The sequence below is a fragment of the Hylobates moloch genome, unplaced genomic scaffold, assembly GCF_009828535.3.
Source record: "Hylobates moloch isolate HMO894 unplaced genomic scaffold, HMol_V3 SCAFFOLD_17, whole genome shotgun sequence".
NCBI lineage: Eukaryota > Metazoa > Chordata > Mammalia > Primates > Hylobatidae > Hylobates > Hylobates moloch.
The window spans coordinates 70,125,761-70,148,002 of record NW_026652292.1 but is presented as its reverse complement, the minus strand read 5'-3'; the positions used below and the strand labels follow the sequence as shown (position 1 = coordinate 70,148,002).

Sequence of the window (22,242 nt, the reverse complement as noted above, 5' to 3'; positions counted from 1 at the left end):
AGACAAGAACAATTGGGATAATCTAGATTCTATTCGAGGTCATAAAAAGTAATGAAATGTTTTCCATTGCCTCATTCATTCACTCATTTGTTAAATACTTACTGTGTGCCAAGTAGTATTCTCCACACTGGAGATAAAAAAACAAAATCCCTGAAGTCAGGAATCTTACTTTGTGGGAAAGACTGAGAAAACAAATATATCACAATGTCAAAAACATTTTCAAGCACTGCCTCCAAATTCTATTTTAAAATTATTATTCTTTTTTAACAGAGTCTCACTCTGTTGCCCAGGTTGGAGTGCAGTGGCTCAATCTCAGCTCACTGCAACCTCTGCCTCCCAGGCTCAAGTGAGCCCCCTACCTTAGCCTCCCAAGTAGCTGGCACTACAAGCACGCATCACTACACTTGGCCTTTTTTTTTTTTAATAGAAACAGGGTCGCATTATGTTGCCCACGCTGGTCTCAAACTCCTGAGCTCAGGTGATCCTCCTGTCTCGGCCTCTCAAAGTGCTGGGATTGCAGGTGCGAGACACTGTGCCCAGCCCCCAAAATTAATTTTTAAAATAAAAATTTCAGTTTGTTCTGAAATCCTTTAAAATGTAACCAACTATGCAAATATTTTTATACGAGAAAACAAAAATCATTTAAAAATATTTAAAGACCCACTCTTTTTCATGTTATTTTTGTTAGTAGCAGCTTTAGTGGGGGAAATGACAATATGTGTGTAAAGGAAATCTACATTCATTCTGTTTCATCCGCTTTGAGTTACTTTTTAAAAGTCTGGGAATTGGTGGCTGGATGTAGTGGATCATGCCTGTGATCCCATTGCTTTAGGAGGCCAAAGTGGGAGAATCACTTGAGCCCAGGAGTTTGAGGGTACAGTAAGCTGTGTTTGTGCCACTGCACTTCAGCCTAGGTGACAGAATAAGACCCTGTCTCAAAAAAAAAAAAAAAGTCTGGGAATTGTTTGCTTTTCTTGGCTCAGAGAACCAAGATGAGCAACCAGTTATTTAAAATAATTCTTATACATTTGATGTTTCTAGTTCTGCCTCTTTTTTCCTTTGAGATCCATTACTATTAGTTACTTCACTGCTTATGGACTTGAAACATTTTAACACATCGATATAGATCCATAAATTTGCTGCCCATTTAACATGAGTTGCTAAGATTTACATTTGAGATGTTAGATTTTCTGAGGCCGCCCCCCAGCCTGCACACTTAAAACCACCATCAAAATACACACAAAACTCTACTGCCTAATTCTAGCCTCATCAATCAGAATTAGTACATCACAGTCTAATTTTCAGATTATTAATGTAGTAGTTTCCATATGGCTGCTTACCTGTTGACTACTTATTTCAATCCTGTCAAATATATTTTAAATATTTAATGAGCCGGTCTAATTTTCAAACTACAAATTTAATTTAAATAAAGCTGCAGGGACACCAGGACATGACAGCTTTGTAAGGAGTCAGTCATATTCCCAAACCATACATTTCCTGCATGTTGATTGTGGAATCTGAACGCGTACTTTCTCTCTTGTAATCATATATAAACTCCATGAAGTCTTTCTTTTTGAAGTTTGAGTCTCAGGAAGATGAGAAATTACTTCAAGCAACTGAGAAGTTTCAAGCTGAATGTGCCTTAAAGTTTCCAAATCGTCAGTGCCTTACAACAGTAATTGATATAAGCGGAAAAACTGTTTTTATCACACGTTATCTCAAACCTTTAAACCCTCCTCAGGAGCTCCTTAATGTCTACCCCAATAATCTACAGGCAACTGCAGTAAGTATTTCACAGTCGGTAAGTGCTGTGCTAAAACTGTTTTCACATTTCAATATATTGCCATTTTAATTACCATATTTCATAGTGCTTAAGATGTTAACTATATTGAGATCATTAATGACAAAAGTAATGATTAAAACATTTTTATTAACATGAGGTTTTCTTCCTTTAGAAAAGTCTGAAGGCAGCTGGGCGGTGGCTCATGCCTGTAATCCCAGCACTTTGGCAGACGACTTGAGGCCAGGAGTTTGACACTAGCCTGGGCAACATGGCGAAACCCCATCTCTACTGGAAATACAAAAATTAGCCTGGTGCGGTGGTGCATGCCTGTAGTCCCAGCTACTCGGGAGCCTGAGGCCTAACAATAGCTTGAACCCAGGAGGCAGAGGTTTCAGTGAGCCAAAATCGTGTCATTGCACTCTAGCCTGGGCGACACAGCAAGACTCTGTCTCAAAAAAAAAAAAAAAGAAAAAAAAAAAGTCTAAAGGTACCAGGGATGACAGTTTCCTTATGTTGGAAAATTAACATATGGAAAATACTTTACACTTCCAAAATGTATTACAGAAACATGTTTTCATTATGTATTCTCAATAACTTTGTCAGGATTTGAACTGATGCCTCTGACTTCAGAAGTTATACACATTCAACTGTACTAAGATAACTATCCAGTATTACGCCTAATGCTATATGTATTACTGAGTTCAAATTAAGCAAAAATTATTTCAAATATTTAAGTATTTTCAGCATTTAGACCATCATTCCAAAGTACGTCCACACTGGGCCATCAAATATGTATGCACCATTCTCTGGCTTCAGAGCACCATACCCATCACAAACTTGTGTGAATCAGAAGCCATACGTTAACCAGGCTAATTTTACGTGGATACCATAACCCATAACTGCCTTTGGAGAGTGGATAATATAGGGAGTTATTGCTACTAATAGTCACTAATATAGTAATTTAGAAGCAAGGTAATGATATATCTTTTTGTAGACATAGATGTATCAAAAAACCCCACTTTGTGTTCTACATTTCATTTGCTTTTTATGTTACTCAATTTTTATAGAAAACAATAATAGGGACTTCTATTCTACCTAGCATAGTAGATGTACAGAAAATTTCTCCCAGTAGAGAACACTTAAGAGTGATGAATAAAATATCTAACAAGTCATGGCTGAAATGAAAGTAAAGTGAAAGGGAAAATATAAGAGACAAGAAATAAGAAAGGAAGATTCTACAATGATGAAAGCTTGAAATAGTGTTTGCTCTCAGGTCATCTGATAATTCCTAATGACTATAGCTGAGTTTCAATGACCACAAGGCTGTAGGAGATAGGGATAATGCATGGGGCTAGAGCAGCCTGGAAGACTGAATTAGAGACTCAAATGCAGAGTTAGGACTCTTCAGGATAATACCATCAATGGATAAACTACGAAATGCCCTGTCTAAAGAAGGAACACTGCCTGTCTCAGTCTTGACTTTGGATGGAAGAGAAAAAAAGAAAATTTTCTAACCCCTACTCTGTATTTACTCACATTTGAGACTGAAATTTATACTACCTGTATAACCCAAAAAAACTTCAACTGAAAATCTAGTTGAAAGTATTTCCTGTTGGTAATGCCCCTAGATCCCTGTTGAAAGCAAACATAAATACCACAAATATTCCTAGAAGAATGCCCTTCTAACTCAGCCTCAAAAAAATTCCACAGAAAAAAATTCCAAGCAACATGAACATACAATGAAAGATCATCAATGAAGAAGTAAGTCACCAAAAACAAGGTAAGAGTTCATTCACAAAAGCAACAAACTGAAGAATCAGGCCATAGTAACTCCAGACAGGAGAATTATTGGATGTACAATATAAAATAGACATGTTTGATATGTTTAAGAAATTTGGGGAATTTAAAGTGTAATTTAAAAACAGTAGAGCATTGGAATTGACAGGCAGATTTTTTTAAAGTACCAAATGGAGCTTAAAACAATAAAAGATATAATAGTTAAAATTAGAAATTAAACAGGTTAAACAAAACATTGAATACAGTTAAATAAGAGGTAAATTACATACAGTTAAATATAAAGAGCATTATTGAACTGGAATACACATGCAAAGAAATTATTTGGAATACAGCACACAGAATCTAAACTCAAATTAAGTAGAAGGGAAGAAATAATAAAAATAAGAGCAGAAATAAACAAAATAAAGACTTAAAAATGCAAAAGAACAATGCAACAAAGAGCTGATTTTTAGAAAAGATAAAATCAACAAAACTTTAGCTGGAATAAGAAAAAAGAGAGAAGACTTAAATAAAATCAGAAATAAAAAAGGAGACACTGCAACTGATACCACAGACATGCAAAGGATTATAAGAGACTTATTTGAACAACTACGCACCAAATTACAAAACTTGGAAGAAACAAATAAATTCATGAACATATACAACTTACCAAGACTGAATAATGAAGAAATATACCTGAACAGAACAATAACAGGTAATGAGATTGAAGCAGTAATGAAAAGTCTCCTACCAAAGAAAAGCCTAGGACCTGATGGTTTCACTGCTAAATTCCACCAAATATTTAAATAAGGACTAGCATCAATTCTGCTCAAACTATTCCAAAAAAATTAAAGAAGAGGGAACTCTATTAAAGTCATTTTATGGGCCAGCATTATCCTGATACCAAAACCAGAGGCATAACAACAATAAAACTACAGGCCTATATTCTAGGATAAACATAGCTCTAAAAATCCTCAACAAAATATTGCCAAACAAAATTCAATAATATATTAAAAAAATAATGCAACATGGTCAAGTGGGACTCATTCCAGAGATGCAAGGATGGTTCAACACAGGCAAATCAATAAGTGTGATATATCACATTTACAGAATCAAGGACAAAAACCACTTGATCATTTCAACAGATGGTGAAAAAGAATTCAATGGAATTCAACATCCCTCACGATAAAAACTCAATGAATTGGGTATAGAAGGAACATATTTCAACACAATAAAGGTCATAAATGACAAACCACAGCTAACATCATACCCAACAGTGAAAAGTTGAAAAGTTTTCCTCTAAGATCTGGAACAAGACAAGGATGCCCACTTTCTCCAACTCTATTCAACATAGTACTGAAAGTTCTAGCTAGAGCAATTAGGCAAAAGAAATAAATAAAGGGCATCCAGATTGGAAAGGAGGAAGTCAAGTTGTTCTCATTTGCAGGCGACATGATCATAAATTTAGAAAACCCTAAAGACCCCATCAAGAAACTGTTAGAACTAATAAATAAGTTTAGTAAAGTTTCAGGAAACAAAATCAACATAGAAAATTTAGTAGTGTTTCTATAAACCAATAATAAACTAGCTTTAAAAAATCAAGCAGCAATCCCATATACAATAGCTACAAAAATTTATAAGATACCTAGGAATAAACTTAACCAATGAGGTGAAAGATCTCTGCAACGAAAATTACAAACACTGGGCTTGGCGTGGTGGCTCACGCCTGTAATCGCAGCACTTTGGGAGGCCGAGGAGGGCAGATCATGAGGTCAGGAGATCTAGACCATCCTGGCTAATACGGTGTAACCCCGTCTCTACGAAAAATACAAAAAAAAATTAGCCGGGCATGGTGGCAGGCACCTGTAGTCCCAGCTACTCGGGAGGCTGAGGCAGGAGAATGGTGTGAACCTGGGAGGCAGAGCTTGCAGTGAGCCAGGATCGTGCCACTGCACTCCAGCCTGGGTGACGGAGCAAGACTCCATCTCAAAAAAAAAAAAAAAGAAAAAAGAAAAGAATAGAAAATTACAAACACTGATGAAAGAAATTAAGGAAGGTACAAATAAATGGAAAGATATCCTGTGTTCACGGATTGGAAGAATTAATATTGTTAATATATCCATATTGCCCAAAGCAATCCAGATTCAATGCACTATCAAAATACCAAGACATTCTTCACAGAAATAGAAAAAAAAATCTTAAAATTCATATGGAAATAACAAAAGATCCCAAATAGCCAATGTAACCTTGAGTAAAAAGAACAAAGAACTGGAAGTATCACACTACCTGACTTCAAAATATACTACTGTAGTAACTAAAACAGCATGGCGCTGGTCTAAAAACCCACATAGACCAATGGAAGAGGAAAGCAAACCCAGAAATAAGTCCATGCATTTACAGCCAACTGATTTTTGACTAAGGCACCAAGAACACACACTGGGAAAAAGGACAGTCTGGTCAATAAATGGTGCTGGAAAAACGATATCCACAGGCAGAAGAATAAAACTAGAGCCCCCATCACTCACCATATACAAAAATCAACTCTGAAAGGATTAATGAATTAAATGTAAGAACTGAAACTATGAAACTATTAAAAGACAATACAAGGGAAGTACTTCATGAAATCTGGGGAGGATTTTTTTTTAATAAGACCTCAAAAGCACAGGCAACAAAAGCCAAAATAGACAAATGACATTACATCAATATAAAAAGCTTCTGCACAGCAAAGGAAGCAATCAAGAGAGTCAAGAGACAACCTACACAGAATAGGAGATAGTATTTGCAAGCTGTGTCTAACAAGGGGTTAAAATCTAGACTACGTAAGGAACTCAGACAACTCAATAGCAGAAAATCCCAAATAGTTTGATTTAAAAATTAGCAAAAGAGCTGAATTGATATTTCTCAAGACATACAAATGTCCAACAAACATATGAAAAAATGTTCAACATCACTAATCATCAGAGAAATGCAAAGCAAAACCATGAGATACCACCTCACTCCAGTTAAAATGGCTCTTTTCAGAAAGATAAAAAATGACAAATGCTGGCAAGGGTCTGAAGAAAGAGGAATTCTTATACACAGTTGGTAGGGATGTAAATTAATACAGCCAATATTGCAAAACAGTATAGAGGGTCCTCACAAATTAAAATCAGAACTACAATGTGATCTGGCAATCCCATTACCAGGTATATATCCAAAGGGAATGAAATCAGTATATCAAAGAAGTATCTGCACTCACACGTGTATTGTGGTGCTATTCACAATAGCCAAGATATGGAATCAAGCAAAGTACCCATCTATGGATGAATGAATAAAGAAAATGTGGTATATATACACAATGGAATGCCAATCAACCACAAAACAGAATGAAATTCTGTCATTTGCAACAACATGGGCGAAGCTGGTGGGCATGTTAAGTGAAATAAGCCAGGACAGAAAGATAGACACAACATGATCTCACGCATATGTGAAAACTAAAAGTTTATCTCAAAGTAGAGAGTAGAATAGTGTTTACTAGAGGCTGGGGAGGGAAGGCAGGAGCGCAGATGGAGAGAGGATGTTCAACAGGTACAAAGTTACAGTTAGGAAGAATGAGTTCTGGTGTTCTATTACACAGTATGATGAATACAGTTAATAATAATGTATAGTATATTTCCAACTAACTAGAAGAGAGGATTTTGAATATTATCACCACAAAGAAATGATAAATGTTTAAAGTAATGGATATGCCAATTACCCTGATTTCAACATTATACAATGTATAAATGCATTGAAACCTCACACTGTTTTGGTTCCCAAGTACTATTACCCTCTCAACCAGGGCTCCTTAGAGAAATGACTGCTTTCAAGACTGGGCCAAGTGAAAATTCAAGATGATTCTAGAAAGTCTTGTTATATCAGAAAGTAAAGTAGTGCAAAATGAAAGAAAATTAAAAAAAGACTTGTCAAAGGGACACAGTTTCTTCATCTGTAAAGAATGGGTAATTACAATAACCTTCCATATAGGATGTTTGGTGAGGATGGAGATGATATTAATACAATATTTAGTAAGCATCTAGTGAGCATTAGTTTCATTTTGTACATGTGTTTGTAATATTTGAGATTTAGGAAATGAGGTAGGGGATGCAGCATTCTGTTTTATTAGAAATTATTTTTGTAAAGCTCATTTTGATTATACAGGAACTGGTGGCTCGATATGTGTCCTTGATTCCCTTCTTGCCTGACACTGTCTCATTTGGTGGTATCTGTGACCTCTGGAGCACATCTGATGTAAGTAGTTCTTCTTCAGAGATTTACTAACTTGAGCTGACTTAATGAAATATTAGCTAACTGGCTTGCATAATTTTAAATTGCAACATTCATTAGCCATGAAAATCTAATTGGCTGTCTGTTTAGTAGTATGAACTAAATTTTGAAGTATTTTTTCTTCCTGGTTCAATTTTCTCAAAGTTCAGAAGTTAACAAAAAATTAATTACAAAAAAAATTTAAAAGTAACACTTCAGATGTCTTAAATGCTGATTTACCCTCCCAGTATTACTGTAAAACTTCTTGGTTTTGTTCACGAAAAATACCAAAATTACATTCTATATTATAATTAGAAGTGATATATTCCTTAATTTGTGGGCTTTGTAAGGCATGGCATATTGTTATTTATTCAGTATGTACTTCTTGGTCACTTACCACATACCAGATGCTGTACTAAATTCTGGCTATAAGTGAAATAAACATAGTCTCTGCCCTCATGAAATTTATAATCTATGTATGCTGCATAATCTTTCAAATAGATCATAGGTAGTATGAAACAAGCATATATTATCACAGGTATTAATTATACTTCTGGATCTCATGTTGTACTGCTTTTGCATAAAACTGAATTGCATTATACAACTTCCTTTGAAATATAGCCCTAAATTGAAGAAATTTAAGTGCACTTTAAATTTTTTGTTCCCCGATACATTTTGGCAACATAAATGTTGACAATTTTAGAGAGATAATTTCTACAACTTTGAGACATCTATAAGAAGTTACTGAAAGAGTAGAATTTGTGTACTCTACAGCAGCAGTCCCCAACCCTTTTGGCACCAGGGACTAGTTTTGTAGAATACAATTTTTCCACGGATTGGTTAGTGGTGGAGTCAGGAATGGTTTTGGAATGAAACTGTTTCACCTCAGATCATCAGGCATTAGATTCTCATAAGGGCTGCATGACCTGGATCCCTTGCATGTGCAATTCATAATAGGGTTTGCGCTCCTATGAGAATCTAATGCCCCCACTGATCTGAGAAGAGGCAGAGCTCACGTGGTAATGCTTGTTCACCTGCTACTCACCTCCTTCTGTGCAGCCCAGTTCCTAACAGGCCACAGACTGGCACTAGTCCACAGCTGGGGGGCTGGGGACCCTTGCTCTAGAGCTAGACTGGCTTTACTACTTCCTAAGTGTTACCTTATTAATCTGTACCTCAACTTGCTCATCTGTAAAATATGCAAATTGTTCTAGAATTAAATAAGTTTAATGAAGTAATGTGCTTTAAAGATTGTTTAGCACATGAACTATATATACATTAAAAATAAAAACGAAACTTTGAAATTTTTCTCCCTGGCCCTTCAACAATCATAGTGACTATTGATTCTAGAAATCCACATCATCAATGTCAGAGAAAACACCATGTTCACTAAAAGTGGTTTTTCAAAAAAATGAATTATCAACATAGTATCAAAATTTGGGGCAAGATTATAGGTCTTACACTTCAAGGCACTAATCTCTACTATGACATATTAGAATCCTGCACAACCAATCCAGAATAAAGCATTGAGTCATACAACATATTCTTTTTTCTTTTTGTCAGCAATTTCTTGATCTTCTGGCAGGGGATGAAGAAGAACATGCAGTACTACTGTGTAATTACTTTCTGTCTCTGGGTAAGAAGGCCTGGCTGTTGATGGGCAATGCTATTCCTGAGGTAAGACCACATAGGCTGCCTTTAACAGAGGAGTTTAGTTGTCTAATTGAGTTGTGTGTTCCAGATCATACACAGGACGTATTTTCATAACGATCCTTTGGGTTGCTAGGAAAGTGGCCCACAGATGCCATAACAGGCGAGAGAACTACCAGTGACAAGACATGAAATGGTTTTCAGTGGTCCTCAGGGCCCCATGCAACACTTCAGATTATTTTTTGGCAAACCCGAACCCTTTAACATCCAAAGCCCCCACCTAGCTCTGTCCTTTTAGTATGGGCCTCTTCCCAGCCATGTTCCCAAGAATTCAGATTTCCTTAATGATGTGGTAGTCTTCATGCTTTGCAATGAAGAGGAGCCAAAGGAGTGTGTATGGTAAGGTTAGAGATCCCTCCTTTCATGCCTACTGCTTCTATAGGTATCTGCTGATAGCCTGGCATGCGAAGGGGAATAAGCCAGATAAGGAGGAATGAAAAGAACGTTAGCAGCTTTATTTTTATATTAACATTGTTATTTTTATTAGATTGGAGACTAAGAATTTTTCCCTAGCCCACTACAAATATCCCTACATTTGGGATACAAATAGGTAAGTTCAGAAAATTCACATGGATTAGAGCAGTTTATCCAAAGAGGCCACAAGGCTCTAGGAATCCTTGGAAATTCGATAGCATGAGTTACTGCAAGGCAGGTAATAAAGTAATATCATATTCATATTCAAATTCATTCTCCATCATTATCTCCCAGATAGTCTGGTCCCAATAAAAGAACACTGGGCTTGGAAGTTAGGAGGCTGAAGTTCAAGGTTCTGTGCCCACTCCTCATTAGCTGTGTGACACTAAGTAGGTCACTCCACAACTCTGGGTTTTATAGGAAACTGGGATAATTTCTGCCCTGCCTTCCCCAGAAAACTGTTGTGAGCATCAAGTGAAATCATACAGGGGGAATAAATGATAATAATAATGAATAAATAATAATTTAAATAAATAATAAAAAATTAATTCTCATTGTAAAAATAGAATCTAACAATACATAAGTATTCTGTGTAAAAAGTAGAAGTCCCTTGTCAGAAGACCCAGAATACCTTGACAAGGGACTTCTACTTCCCCAACCCCCAATTCCACTCCCCTCCCCAGGTACAGTCATTCTTAACTGTTTGGTACATATCCCTCCAAATCTACTATGCATTTACATAGTTACAAATGTTTATCAAATGTAAATTACTATATTAGAAATAGAAATATTTCTATTCAGACATAATCAGCCTTCTATAGACTTAAATGGCAGTCTTACTGACTCTAAGAAGAAAACGCCAGTGACTGCTTATTTCCACTAATAATAGTTCTTCAGCCAATCTTAAGATATATTGGTTGAGTAAGATGATGACTGTCCTTTTTTGGTCATTGTACTAGTATCAGATGCAAGAATTTTGCAAAACTAAGCATTCAACTTTACTTTTTAAATTCAGCATAACCTAGAACTTCAAAGTAGTTTTCACCATTAACCATGAAATTTCAGAAATTAGGGGTCCAAGTAAAATAATGAATTGTCTGTGCAAACTACTATTGGCCTTCATTGCATAAATAGTTGAAAACTAGTTTTAATGGCCATTTTCTTTCAGGGTCCAACTGCCTATGTGCTAACTTGGGAGCAAGGTCATTATTTAATATGGAATCCCTGCAGTGGACATTTTTATGGACAATTTGATACATTCTGTCCCTTGAAAAATGTGGGCTGTTTAATAGGTCCTGATAATGTAAGTATTAACATTTCTTCTTAAATATGGTTAGCTGTTGTTTCTTTTAAATAACTGACCTATTGATTTAAATAATATTTTATGAAACCAAAATATTTATATAAATGAATATATATATATATACACACACACATATATATATATATACCAGTTAAAGAAATGCAGTGTCAAGCACAGTGGCGGAACTGTGCTCAATAAAACTTTTGGTTCACTTAGTCACCTGATCTGCCCAAGAAGCAGAATGACAAAGCAGAATAACAAAGGAATACAGGATTTAGATTCAGAGGACCTGAGTTTGTGTCCTGGGTCTGCCCTTAGTCTTCTCATCCAAAACAGAGTTTACAATTTCTAATTCGTAGTGTTTTAAGAACTGAGGCAAATTTGTCACCTGAGCAGATTGGGTTTCTCTGTCTCTTTCTCTCTTTCTTTTTTCAAGGGAAATTCCCAGGTCTCACCTGGCCTGCAACAGCCCCAGGTAATTCTAGTTGCGCCAGTTTTAAGGGCTACGTGATTTTATTGTGAAGGGTACTAAATAAAGTAGTGGTTAAAAATATAAGTTACAGAGCTGGGCGCTGTGGCTCATGCCTGTAATCCCAGCACTTTGGGAGGCCGAGGCGGGTGGATCACCTAAGGTTAGGAGTTCGAGACCAGCCTGGCCAACATGGTGAAACCCCGTCTCTACTGAAAATACAAAAATTAGCTGGGCATTGCAATCTCAGCTACTTGGGAGGCTGAGGCAGGAGACTTGCTTGAACCCAGGAGGTGGAGGTTGCAATGAGCTGAGATGGAGCCACTGCATTCCATCCTGGGCAACAGAGCAAGACTTCATCTCAAAGAAAAATGAGTTATGCGATCAGACTGCCTCAGTTTAAACTCCAATTTTATCATTTACTGGTTGTGTGGGCTTGGGAAAGTCAATCTCTCACAGCTTCAGCTTCTTCGTTGGTAAAATGGAGGTAATAGTAAAGTCATTACTTTAGAAATGTAAAGTCACTACTTTATAGAGTAGTTGTGAGAAGTGAATGAGATAATTAATGTTAAGCACCTAACAGAGTAACAACTCTTTATTTTTTAAATTATTATTATTTTTCTTTTGAGACAGTTTTGCTCTGTCGCCTAGGCTGGAGTCCAGTGGTGCCATCTCAGCTCACTGCAATCTCCACATCCTGCGTTCAAGCGATTCTCCTACCTCAGCCTCCCGAGTAGCTGGGACCACAGGCACGTGCCACCTTGCCTGGCTAATTTAGTAAGAGATGAGGTCTCACCATGTTGACCAGGCTCATCTTGAACTCCTGGCCTCAAGTGATCCACCTGCCTTAGCCTCCCAAAGTGCTGGGATTACAGGCACGAGCCACCACACCCAGCAAATTATTGAATGATTGTTTTTATGTGCTTCTGTCTATAAAAACCGTTTGCACATGCATCCCCAACATGCATATTTTTATGAATTATATATATTTTTGTATCAATATACCAAAAACTACTTTAAACATAAAAAGAAATAATTAGAAAATCTATTTTTTTCTTCCCATCCTCCTGGGGTATGCACCCTTCTCTGAAGACCATCAGTCTATTTTTTTTTTTTTTTTTGAGACGGAGTTTCACTCTTGCTGCCCAGGCTGGAGTGCAACGGAGCAATCTCGGCTCACCACAACCTCCATCTCTCAGGTTCAAGCAATTCTCCTGCCTCAGCCTTCTGAGTAGCTGGGATTACAGGCATGCACCACCACATCCAGCTAATTTTGTATTTTTAGTAGAGACAGGGTTTCTCCATGTTGGTCAGGCTAGTCTTGAGCTCCCGAACTCAGGTGATCTGCCCACCTCAGCCTCCCAAAGTGCTGGGATTACAGGTGTGAGCCACCATGCCCGGCCCCATCAGCCTATTTTTTTAAGCATTACTGCTAAAATTAGAGATAATATATGCCAAGCACCCAGCAAAATATCTGTCCTTCATGTGTTCAGCAAATAGCAACTACAGCACTATTACAAATGTAAAGAGCACTGTGGAACACCGTTCTCATGTTAATTATTAATTAAAGTCATTATAATCAAAAGTGATCTGCTAAGCCTCATCTACATTTAGAGGATCATTTTAAGGTCATTAGTAATCAAGCAGGGTTAACAGGCACTGAAAAAGCCTTCAAATAACTCTGTTATCTGTCAAAATTATTACCAGCTCTCTAAACAATTACTATATGTTTGACTAATTCTCATAAAGCTAAGGTTTTGTGAGAAAGAAAGTTCTTTTCTCCTCTTCTCTGAGATGGGTAATAATAGCTTATGATGTTGTGCATCCCCCATTGTAGCTCTTCTAAACCTGCTGTAAGCCTTGGCCACTCAGCAGAGGACCTCCTCCTGGCTTTGTTGGCCTGGCACTGTGAAACCTCAACTGCCTTCTACTCCACCACACAACTACTTTGGATGTCAGTCTTTCTCCTCCTGTCATTTCTTTTCCAAGGAATAAGTCTCTTCCCTTTTCACTGTGCTTGTTTCCATTCCCATTCCATGCTCCACTATTCCATCCAACTAGCTCCTCTACTTTTTCTCTCTCCTTCTCTATCTATTGATACGCTAAGGAGTCCAACAATTCTAAAATACCCTTTTCTCAACCTGGCTATACACCCAAAACTACATTGCCTTTCTTTCCTTTCCTCCCCAAGTTCTTCAAATACTAAAATACTAGTTATATCTCTTGCTTTCACTTTATAAGCACACTCAGACCTTAACCTACTGTAATCTAGCTCTTCCTTCCTGACCATACTGCAGAAATTAAACTGAGTAGCACCATTGTCTTGCTAATGAATAAATAAATCCAATGGCTGCTTCCCATTTTCACTCCTCTCCTTTTCTGTCATTTAACATAAAAATCACAACTAATGTTCTTCATGAAAAAACACTTTCCCCCTTTGTAGTTTACTGATAAAGGACGGTTTGCTCTTCATTACCCTGCAGTTGTTTCTTATGTTTCTTTCACTGGCTCTTCTTCCCACCCCTTAAAAATAGAAGTTCCTCAAGATTCTATATTTAGATTCTTCTAGGACCACACCTATTATTATTAATTGTGGCTCTATCTAGTTTATCCTGGTAGAGAAGTCATAAATCTGTAACCAGCCCCAGAACCTTTGTCTTGAATTTTCAACTGTTTGCCAGACACCCAGGTGCCTTATCAAAATCTCACACAGCACATGCAAAACTCAAATCATTTTCCCCAAAACCAGCTCCCCCTCCTGGCTTCCTATTTCTATGGATATCACTTATCCTGATTCAAACTCTCGAATTATTCTTGATTTTCCCTCTCCCTTACTTCATTCTACTTCAATCCTAATTATAGAGGCCAAGTCATATAGACACTATCTTTGCTATTTCCCAGGTCATGCCATTATTGTTTTGCCCTACATTTCTATAAATGACTAACTAAATAGGATCCCCAATTGAGTTCACTTTTTGATACACGGATACCTGATTAAGCTTTCATCACTTTCTGGCTCAGAAAGTACTAGGGACACTCTACTGCATACAGATTTAAGAGTAAACTTTCCACCTTGGATTTCAAAGCCCTATGTATGCAGTGCAATTTCCCATTACTTTCCTGAACATTCCCTATTCTATAGCCAAATTATAGTTCTTAAAGATCATGTCTTAAGCCAATTTTCTGATTTGGATTCCACGTCAAGGCCTCCTACCTTTTTGGCTTCTACTTCTCTATATCCTTTGCTACTTTTTCTGTATTCTCCAAATTTGAAACATTACAGATCCTCAAAGTTCATCAAACCTCTTTTCTACCTATACTTCCTCCCAGGGAACACCATATATATGCCGATGATTCCTAAGTTTATATCTCCAGCTCACCTAGCTCCCCAGAACTTCAGACTCAAATATCCAATCACCTACTCAACATCCTCATTTGGATGTCAGAGAGATATCTCAAACTTAAGATGCCCAAACTCCTGATTCCCCTTTGCAGTCTTTCCTGTGTCAATAAATGTCAATTCCATCAGTCGGTTTTTTGGCCAAAATCCTTGGAGTCATCTTTGATTCCTCTCTCTCCTACATCCAAACCAAATCCTACTGGTTCTACCTTCACAGTATACCCAGCGTCCAACCACATCTCTCCACTTTTACTACTAGCATGTTCGTTCAAGTCACTGTAGCTCTCACCTAGATTTTTCAAAATAAGTGTCCTAACTGAAGGTTTCACCATTTGACCCTACCTTCTTTTGTCTAGTCTCAAAACAGCAAAGAAAATTCCTGTTAAAATAAAAGGCAAATTGTCACTCCTCTACCCAAATACTTCAGTGACTTCCTATCTCACTTGAGAGTCAAAGCCTAAATCTTCAAAATGGCCTACGGGGCCTCCATAATCTGATACCCACCCTACCCACCACTCTCCCCCTTCCTCTGATAATGTCATCTCTTACTTGCTCTCTCCAGCTTGATCATTCTTTAAAACTACTTCATATTCCTTGCTGTTCCTCAAAGATAACAAAGCACACTTTACATTTGCTGTTTCCTAGGCATAAATGACCACTGCCCCCTTACTGGCTATCGTCATAGATTTCTCCCTCACTTCTTGCATTTCTGATGAAAAGTGATTTTTCCAGTTCGAACTTCCCTGCCTGCCTTAAAATGTTCCATTTTTGTTTTCTCCACAGCCCTTGCACAATTAACTACTGCCACAATAAAGACAGTAAAAACCCACCCCCAAACTAAATGGCTTCAAACATTTATTCTCAGGGATCTGAGTCAGCTAGGGAGGTTCTGCTAATTGAGGCTGGGCAACTCTGCTGCAAGTTGTGGTAGCAAGACAAGCTCTGCTTCTCACAGTAGATCTGTAGGTCAACTGGGAGAGCTCAGCTTCAGGTGTGTTTATTCTGGGATGCAGTGCAATGACAATGGCAGAGGCACAAAAGGACAAGCAGAAACACACAAAGCCTCTTAAGCGTAGACTCAGAAGCCATACACTGACTTTTGTCCCAGTCTATTGGCCAAAAGTCAAGGAATGCAGAAGTGTATTTTTTCTCTTTTAGTGGGAGGAACTGCAAAGTAACATGAGAAAAGGTATGCATATAGAAAGGAGTGCAGAATTGGGGCTAATGATACAATTTACCACATCATGCAACATCATCTGATATCCCTTGTGTTTACTTGGTTTTTGTTGTTTTTGTTGCTTTAGACAGGATCTTGCTCTGTCATCCAGGCTGGAGTGCAGTGGTGTGACCACAGTTCACTGGAGCCTTGAAATCCTGGGCTCAAGCAATCCTCCCACCTCAGCCTCTCAAGCATCTAGGGCTATAGGAACACACCACCACACCTGGCTACTTCTTAAACAGAAAAAAAAAAAAAATTTTTTTTTTTTAGAGATGGGGGTCTCACTATGTTGTCCAGACTGGTCTTGAACACCTGGCTTCAAGTGATCCTCCCACTTTGGCCTCCCAAACTGCTGGGATTATGAGTGTGAGCCTCGGTGCCTGACTGTTTACTTATTTGTTTGCTATCTTTTCTTATTAGATACTCTGTGAGGGTAGAAAATCTGTTTCATTCACTGCTTTATCCCCAGTAATTAGAACTGAGCCTCAACATAGGTAGGTAGCTGATTAAATATACTGAATGGACAAATTCATGTACATATTTACTCAGTATGACTACTGTATGCCAGGAGCTATGCTAGGTGCTAAAGATACAATGGTAAATAAGGCACATAGTTAATGTCCTCAGGACAAAAGTCTAACAGCCTAGTGTGGACACGAATAGACAGGCAATTATAAACAATGCTAACTAATAATAATTTTAAAATAGCTAAGAATTATTGAGCACTTACTACATACCAGGCATTTTTCGAAGAGGTACAGATTAACTCACTGAATCAACTCAACCTTGAGGTAGATACTATGTATTATCCCACTGTTATACAGAGGAAACCGAGGCATACAGAAGTTACATAAATCACCCAAGGTCACACAAATAGTAAATGTTGGAGCCAAAATTAAAACACAAGTGGTCTGGTTCCAGAATCAACATGCTACGCTGCCTCACCAACACAAGGGCTATCTCAGAGAATGCACGTTGCTATGGATGCAGAGATGAATGGACACTCAATTCAATTAGGAGGCTGGGAAGAGAAGGGTCAGGAAAGACTAGCCTAAGAAAGAAGTGGCCTTGGCTTTTGTAAAAAAAAAAAACCTCACTTTTTATCAAATCTACAGTCAACACTAAGGTGCACCCCCAACTTCAGATTAAAAATGTGAAAAAATGGCCAATGACAACTGTATGATGCCACTGATTGTAAAATACAATTTTTATAATCAAAAAATGACGAAAAGTATGCGGCCTGTATGAACAGTTGCTGTCTCTCTGCTGCCTCTATGCCACACATACATCCATGCACACATACATGTGCATGTATATATGCTAACATATATGCTAATGTAGTCTTGTCTTTCTTAGATTTGGTTTAATATTCAACGATATGATTCTCCACTAAGGATAAATTTTGATGTCACCAGGCCCAAGCTATGGAAATCTTTCTTTTCAAGAAGCCTTCCATATCCTGGCCTTTCCAGTGTTCAGGTATAAATCTTTTATTAACAATTAAATGTAGACAAAGTGAAAGATAGGAAATTATACTGGGTTACAAGATATTTTTTACTTCTGGGTAGTCTAGAACAGTATTTGTTTATCAAACGCATCTGAGCTCAACTCACAACAAGAAACAGATATATATGTTTACATATATGTGAAAGGACCAGTATACACATCTTACGCATGTGGAAGAAAGTGTTGATATAAAAAGTTTCATGACATAAAAAGTCCCACAAAATGTATTCTATCTAAATTTTTTAAATGCTCATCTCAATTCACTAAATAGATTTCATAACTTTTAATGAAACATCAAGTTAAACTGCAGGGTATGATCCACTAGGGGCTCATAAAATTAACTTACAGGGTCCTGACCAGTAGCAGATTGTTAAGTAGTAAGCATAAGCAGTTTACTCAAAGTTTTGTTTCATTTGATAGATATATGTATGTGTGTACTAGGTTTGTAATGAAATGTATTTTATACTCTGGATCTACCTTTCAGAAAAAGCTTTGAAGAACATTACCCTAGAGAAATTCTCCCATATGTGTATAAGGTGATATATACAAGATTTTTAATAGGAGAATTGCTTGAAATAGCATACGAGTTGGAATGACAGAAGAGAAAAATTATGTAACACGATGGAATATTTTACAGTAGTTAGAACAATCAGCAGTAATGAATCTTAGTAAGCCCTCTAAAAATATGTTTGTTGCTGCCACTAAAGTTAAGGGAGAAAGTACAAGTTGCATGTTCATAAAACAATTATGTAAAGTTTAGAAAACATGCATAACAATAAAATGTTGTTTAGGGGTACCTATATCTGTAATAAAATCATAAACACATTGTGTTAATGAAGACAGGAATTTTTATTTATAGCCAAATCCCTATCCCTCTCACCTACAAAAGTGCCTAGCACACAGCAGGCAATCAGTACTTATTGAATGAAGGGGTGCTAAAACAAATTCAGCTCATGGTTACTTCTGTGGTAAGAGAGAAGAAAAATGAAATTGAGAAAGAACTATATTATGATGTTTTACTTATGGTGGGTCATGGGTACATCAGCATGCATTATATTATTTTCTATATCTTGATGTCTGAGACTTCAATGATTTTTAAGATTTTTAAAAGGATGTTCAAATTAACTGTAGGTGATTTTTATACTTTCTGAACTATTTTTTTCTTCTATAGCCTGAAGAGCTAATTTACCAGTGCTCAGACAAAGCAGCTGCAGCTGAGCTACAAGACAGGTAACATAACATCCATAAATCCACATGTAATCTGTCACTAGGAGTATAATACCAAACTTTAAACCACTGTCAGCCTGGATGAATGTGAAACAATTTAGGCAACTTAACTTTAATTCATGTGTATAGATTCCAAATACAGATGTGATCTCTAAATCCCATGGCTCAAAAGGAGCCTTTAGCATCAGCATCCTGTGGAACCAACCAGAGTGGAACACCAGTAATACGTACTTCTACAGGGACTTCACCTTGGATTGGTGTTTAACATCATGTTGTAGGTGTTGAGGCACATCATAATTACCAGCTTAAATATACCTCTTTTGTCCTATTGAACTGCAGCTAGTTTATGGACCTAACACATGGAGAAGATCAGTAAGAGCCTATATGAGTCTCTGTAATTCTCATAACCCTGTAAAAATAGAACTTACTCTCCTGGTTTCACAATGTGAAAACTGAGGCTCAGAGACGTCCACATACTTGTTAAGTGTTAAAGGGGGCTTCTGAGCCCAGCCCAACCTTTCTGATTTCAAGGCATGTGTACTGTTTCTACTGTATTAAGCTGTGTGACCCCTCTTGAGGCATTATTACTAGAAAATATCGGTTTACACTCATTTACTCTCAATTTCTCCATAATGCGTTATTCAAGATTCCCAACTAGAACTAATCTCCAAACAACCTTTTTGTTTTTTTCTGATAGCTTCAACATGCTATAGATTGGACCCAAGTCATTTATTTCTCCAATATTAAAATGCCTGACAATTCGTCCACACTTTCTTGCGCAGACTATCTTGAAACCCAAAACAAAGATGTGTTAAGTGCCAAAAAAGAAATGATCCCTATGACTATTGAACAATGAGAAGCTAGCTAGGTCTCTAAACCCATGCATTTAGTTAGGGAATGTACAAGAGACTTTAGAATCAGCAGGGTTTCAATTTGAATCCCAGCTCCTTTGCCTTAGTCAAATCACTTATCCTGCCTCAAACTGTCCCCTCATCTGTAAAATCAGGACAATATCCCCTACCTCATAAGGTTATTATTGAGATTAAATAAAAATCTACAAAAAGCACTTAGCGCAGTATCTGGTAAATAATGGCTCAATAAATAGTAGCTATTTTCCTTCATTCCATGCTTAAACTTCATACCCTATGAACCCAATACCTGTACTTATCACAAATAGTTTCAATGATGTTGGTATTTTAAAGGCAGTTTTAAGGCAATTTAGAAAAAAATTCATCATCATGAATAGAATTCACTATTCATGATGTGAATAAATCACGAGGCACTAAGAGCCCCACAAATATGAGGCTTTCAACATAAGCCCTACTTCTTATGCCTGTGTCTAAGTCATCTGTCTGTATATATACTACCAATGAGTATAGTCATAACATTTCAAAAAAACATTTCATGGCCAAGCGCAGTGGCTCACACTTGTAATCTCAACACTTTGGGAGGCCAAGGAAGGCAGATCACTTGAGCCCAAGAATTTGAGACCAGCCTGGGCAACACAGCAAGACCTTGTCTCCACAAAAAAGAAAAAAAATTAGCCAGGCATAATGGCATGCACCTGTGGTCCCAGCTACCAACGAGTCTGAGGTGGGAGGATCACTTGAGCCCGAGAGTTGAGACTGCAGTGAGCTGTGATTGTACCACTTCAATCCAGCCTGGGCAACAGAGCAAGATCCTGCCTTTAAAAAAAAATTAATAATAATAAACTTTTGCTGCACGTATTGAATTTAGCTATCCCCAAGTCATTCAGTACTCCCTCTTCTGTGTTACATTTCAAGCATCTGTTATAGCTCTTAGGATACACATACTTTCTATTTGCAGGACTATTTCCCATCTCAACTCATATACAACCCTTAAGGACAGGACTGCATGTTAATTTTGAATCCCCAGAGAGTAGCTCATTATTAGACATTAACTATGCCTGGATAATCACAACTCCATCAACAAAAATATAGTTATACAATCATCTGAATCCCCACTACATATTACATACATTTTTTAACAAGGGAAAAGTGAGTCACCAAAAAATGGAATTTATGTTTTGTGACCAGGATTGAAAAAATACTAAAAGAAAAAATCATGGACTGGAGGCCACGCCATCTGACTCGGTGGAATAGGTATTGTACCTCTACTCTGCGTCACTTCTTGCCTCTGTTAGAAAAAAGTCAAGGAGAAGATGTAGAAGATGACCACAGAGCAGAACTGCTAAAACAGCTGGGAGACTACAGGGTAAGTTACAAATGGATCCTAAACTGACTGTGGATTTGTTTCAAATTGGAAATTAGCCAATAATAGGTTTCTGGAATCAAAAGACCCAAGTTCCTCCCAGAAGTACATATTTAAAGCAGCATAAACTAAAAACTGTGATCATAAGTTTTAAACCTCAATAATCACGAAATAGCAAAATACCACCATTTTTCATATAAGTATCCCATGAAAAATACCTTTTATGAAATACATTTACGAATCAAATAAAATGAAAACATCTGGCTAAATCATGTTAGACACAACAGTGCATAAGGATCAAAACACTCTAGAGCAGTTTTTTTTTAAGGATATGGTTTTATACTGATTGCTTTTCATTGCTAAGAAAGGTGGTTATTAATAGACGATATACCCTCTCTACTGCCTGCTGCTGTGTTCACATGCTATAGCTGGATAATAAAACCTAGAAAGCAGGCTAATAACTAAAACTGAACAGTAAGCCTTATTAGCTAAACAGTGTGAAGGTCAAATTAGATCACTCACTGAGTAAAATTTATCCTTTAACTTATAAGGCAGGTTCTCAGCCAGGATATTTTCAGCTCAAGTGTCCGAAAACTCAAAACAGGCTTGAGCAATAGAGAATCTACTGGCTTAAGTAAAGCTTAGAGGGTAGCTATCAGGGCTGTCCCACTCTTCTTCAAGTCCTCCCATTCTGCCCTCCTCTTCCGTATGATGGCATCATCCTGAGACTGGGTTTCCTCATGGAAGCAAATGCTGGAACACTTACAGAATTCACATCTGCGCACATACTACCCAAAGCAGGAGAACATCATGTGCCATTATTCCTAAAAAGTTTCCCGAGATTCCCTCTGAGACTCCCTTTGATCACTTGCCCATCCCCGTGGATCAATCATTGTAGCCAAGGGGACGAAAATTATTG

The 22,242-nt window shown here is 37.4% G+C and overlaps 1 protein-coding gene across 2 annotated transcripts in view; it reads left to right on the top strand.

Moving 5' to 3' along the window:
* Positions 1–22,242, top strand: part of CC2D2A (coiled-coil and C2 domain containing 2A) — a 135,814-nt gene that overhangs the window by 112,631 nt on the left and 941 nt on the right. For both annotated transcript variants that reach the window (XM_032753791.2, XM_032135876.2), the window contains 7 exons: positions 1,580–1,783; positions 7,739–7,828; positions 9,407–9,520; positions 11,136–11,270; positions 17,715–17,837; positions 19,036–19,094; positions 21,149–21,326. In XM_032753791.2, the coding sequence (XP_032609682.1) occupies positions 1,580–1,783; positions 7,739–7,828; positions 9,407–9,520; positions 11,136–11,270; positions 17,715–17,837; positions 19,036–19,094; positions 21,149–21,326 (903 nt within the window). The remainder of the gene's footprint in view (positions 1–1,579; positions 1,784–7,738; positions 7,829–9,406; positions 9,521–11,135; positions 11,271–17,714; positions 17,838–19,035; positions 19,095–21,148; positions 21,327–22,242) is intronic.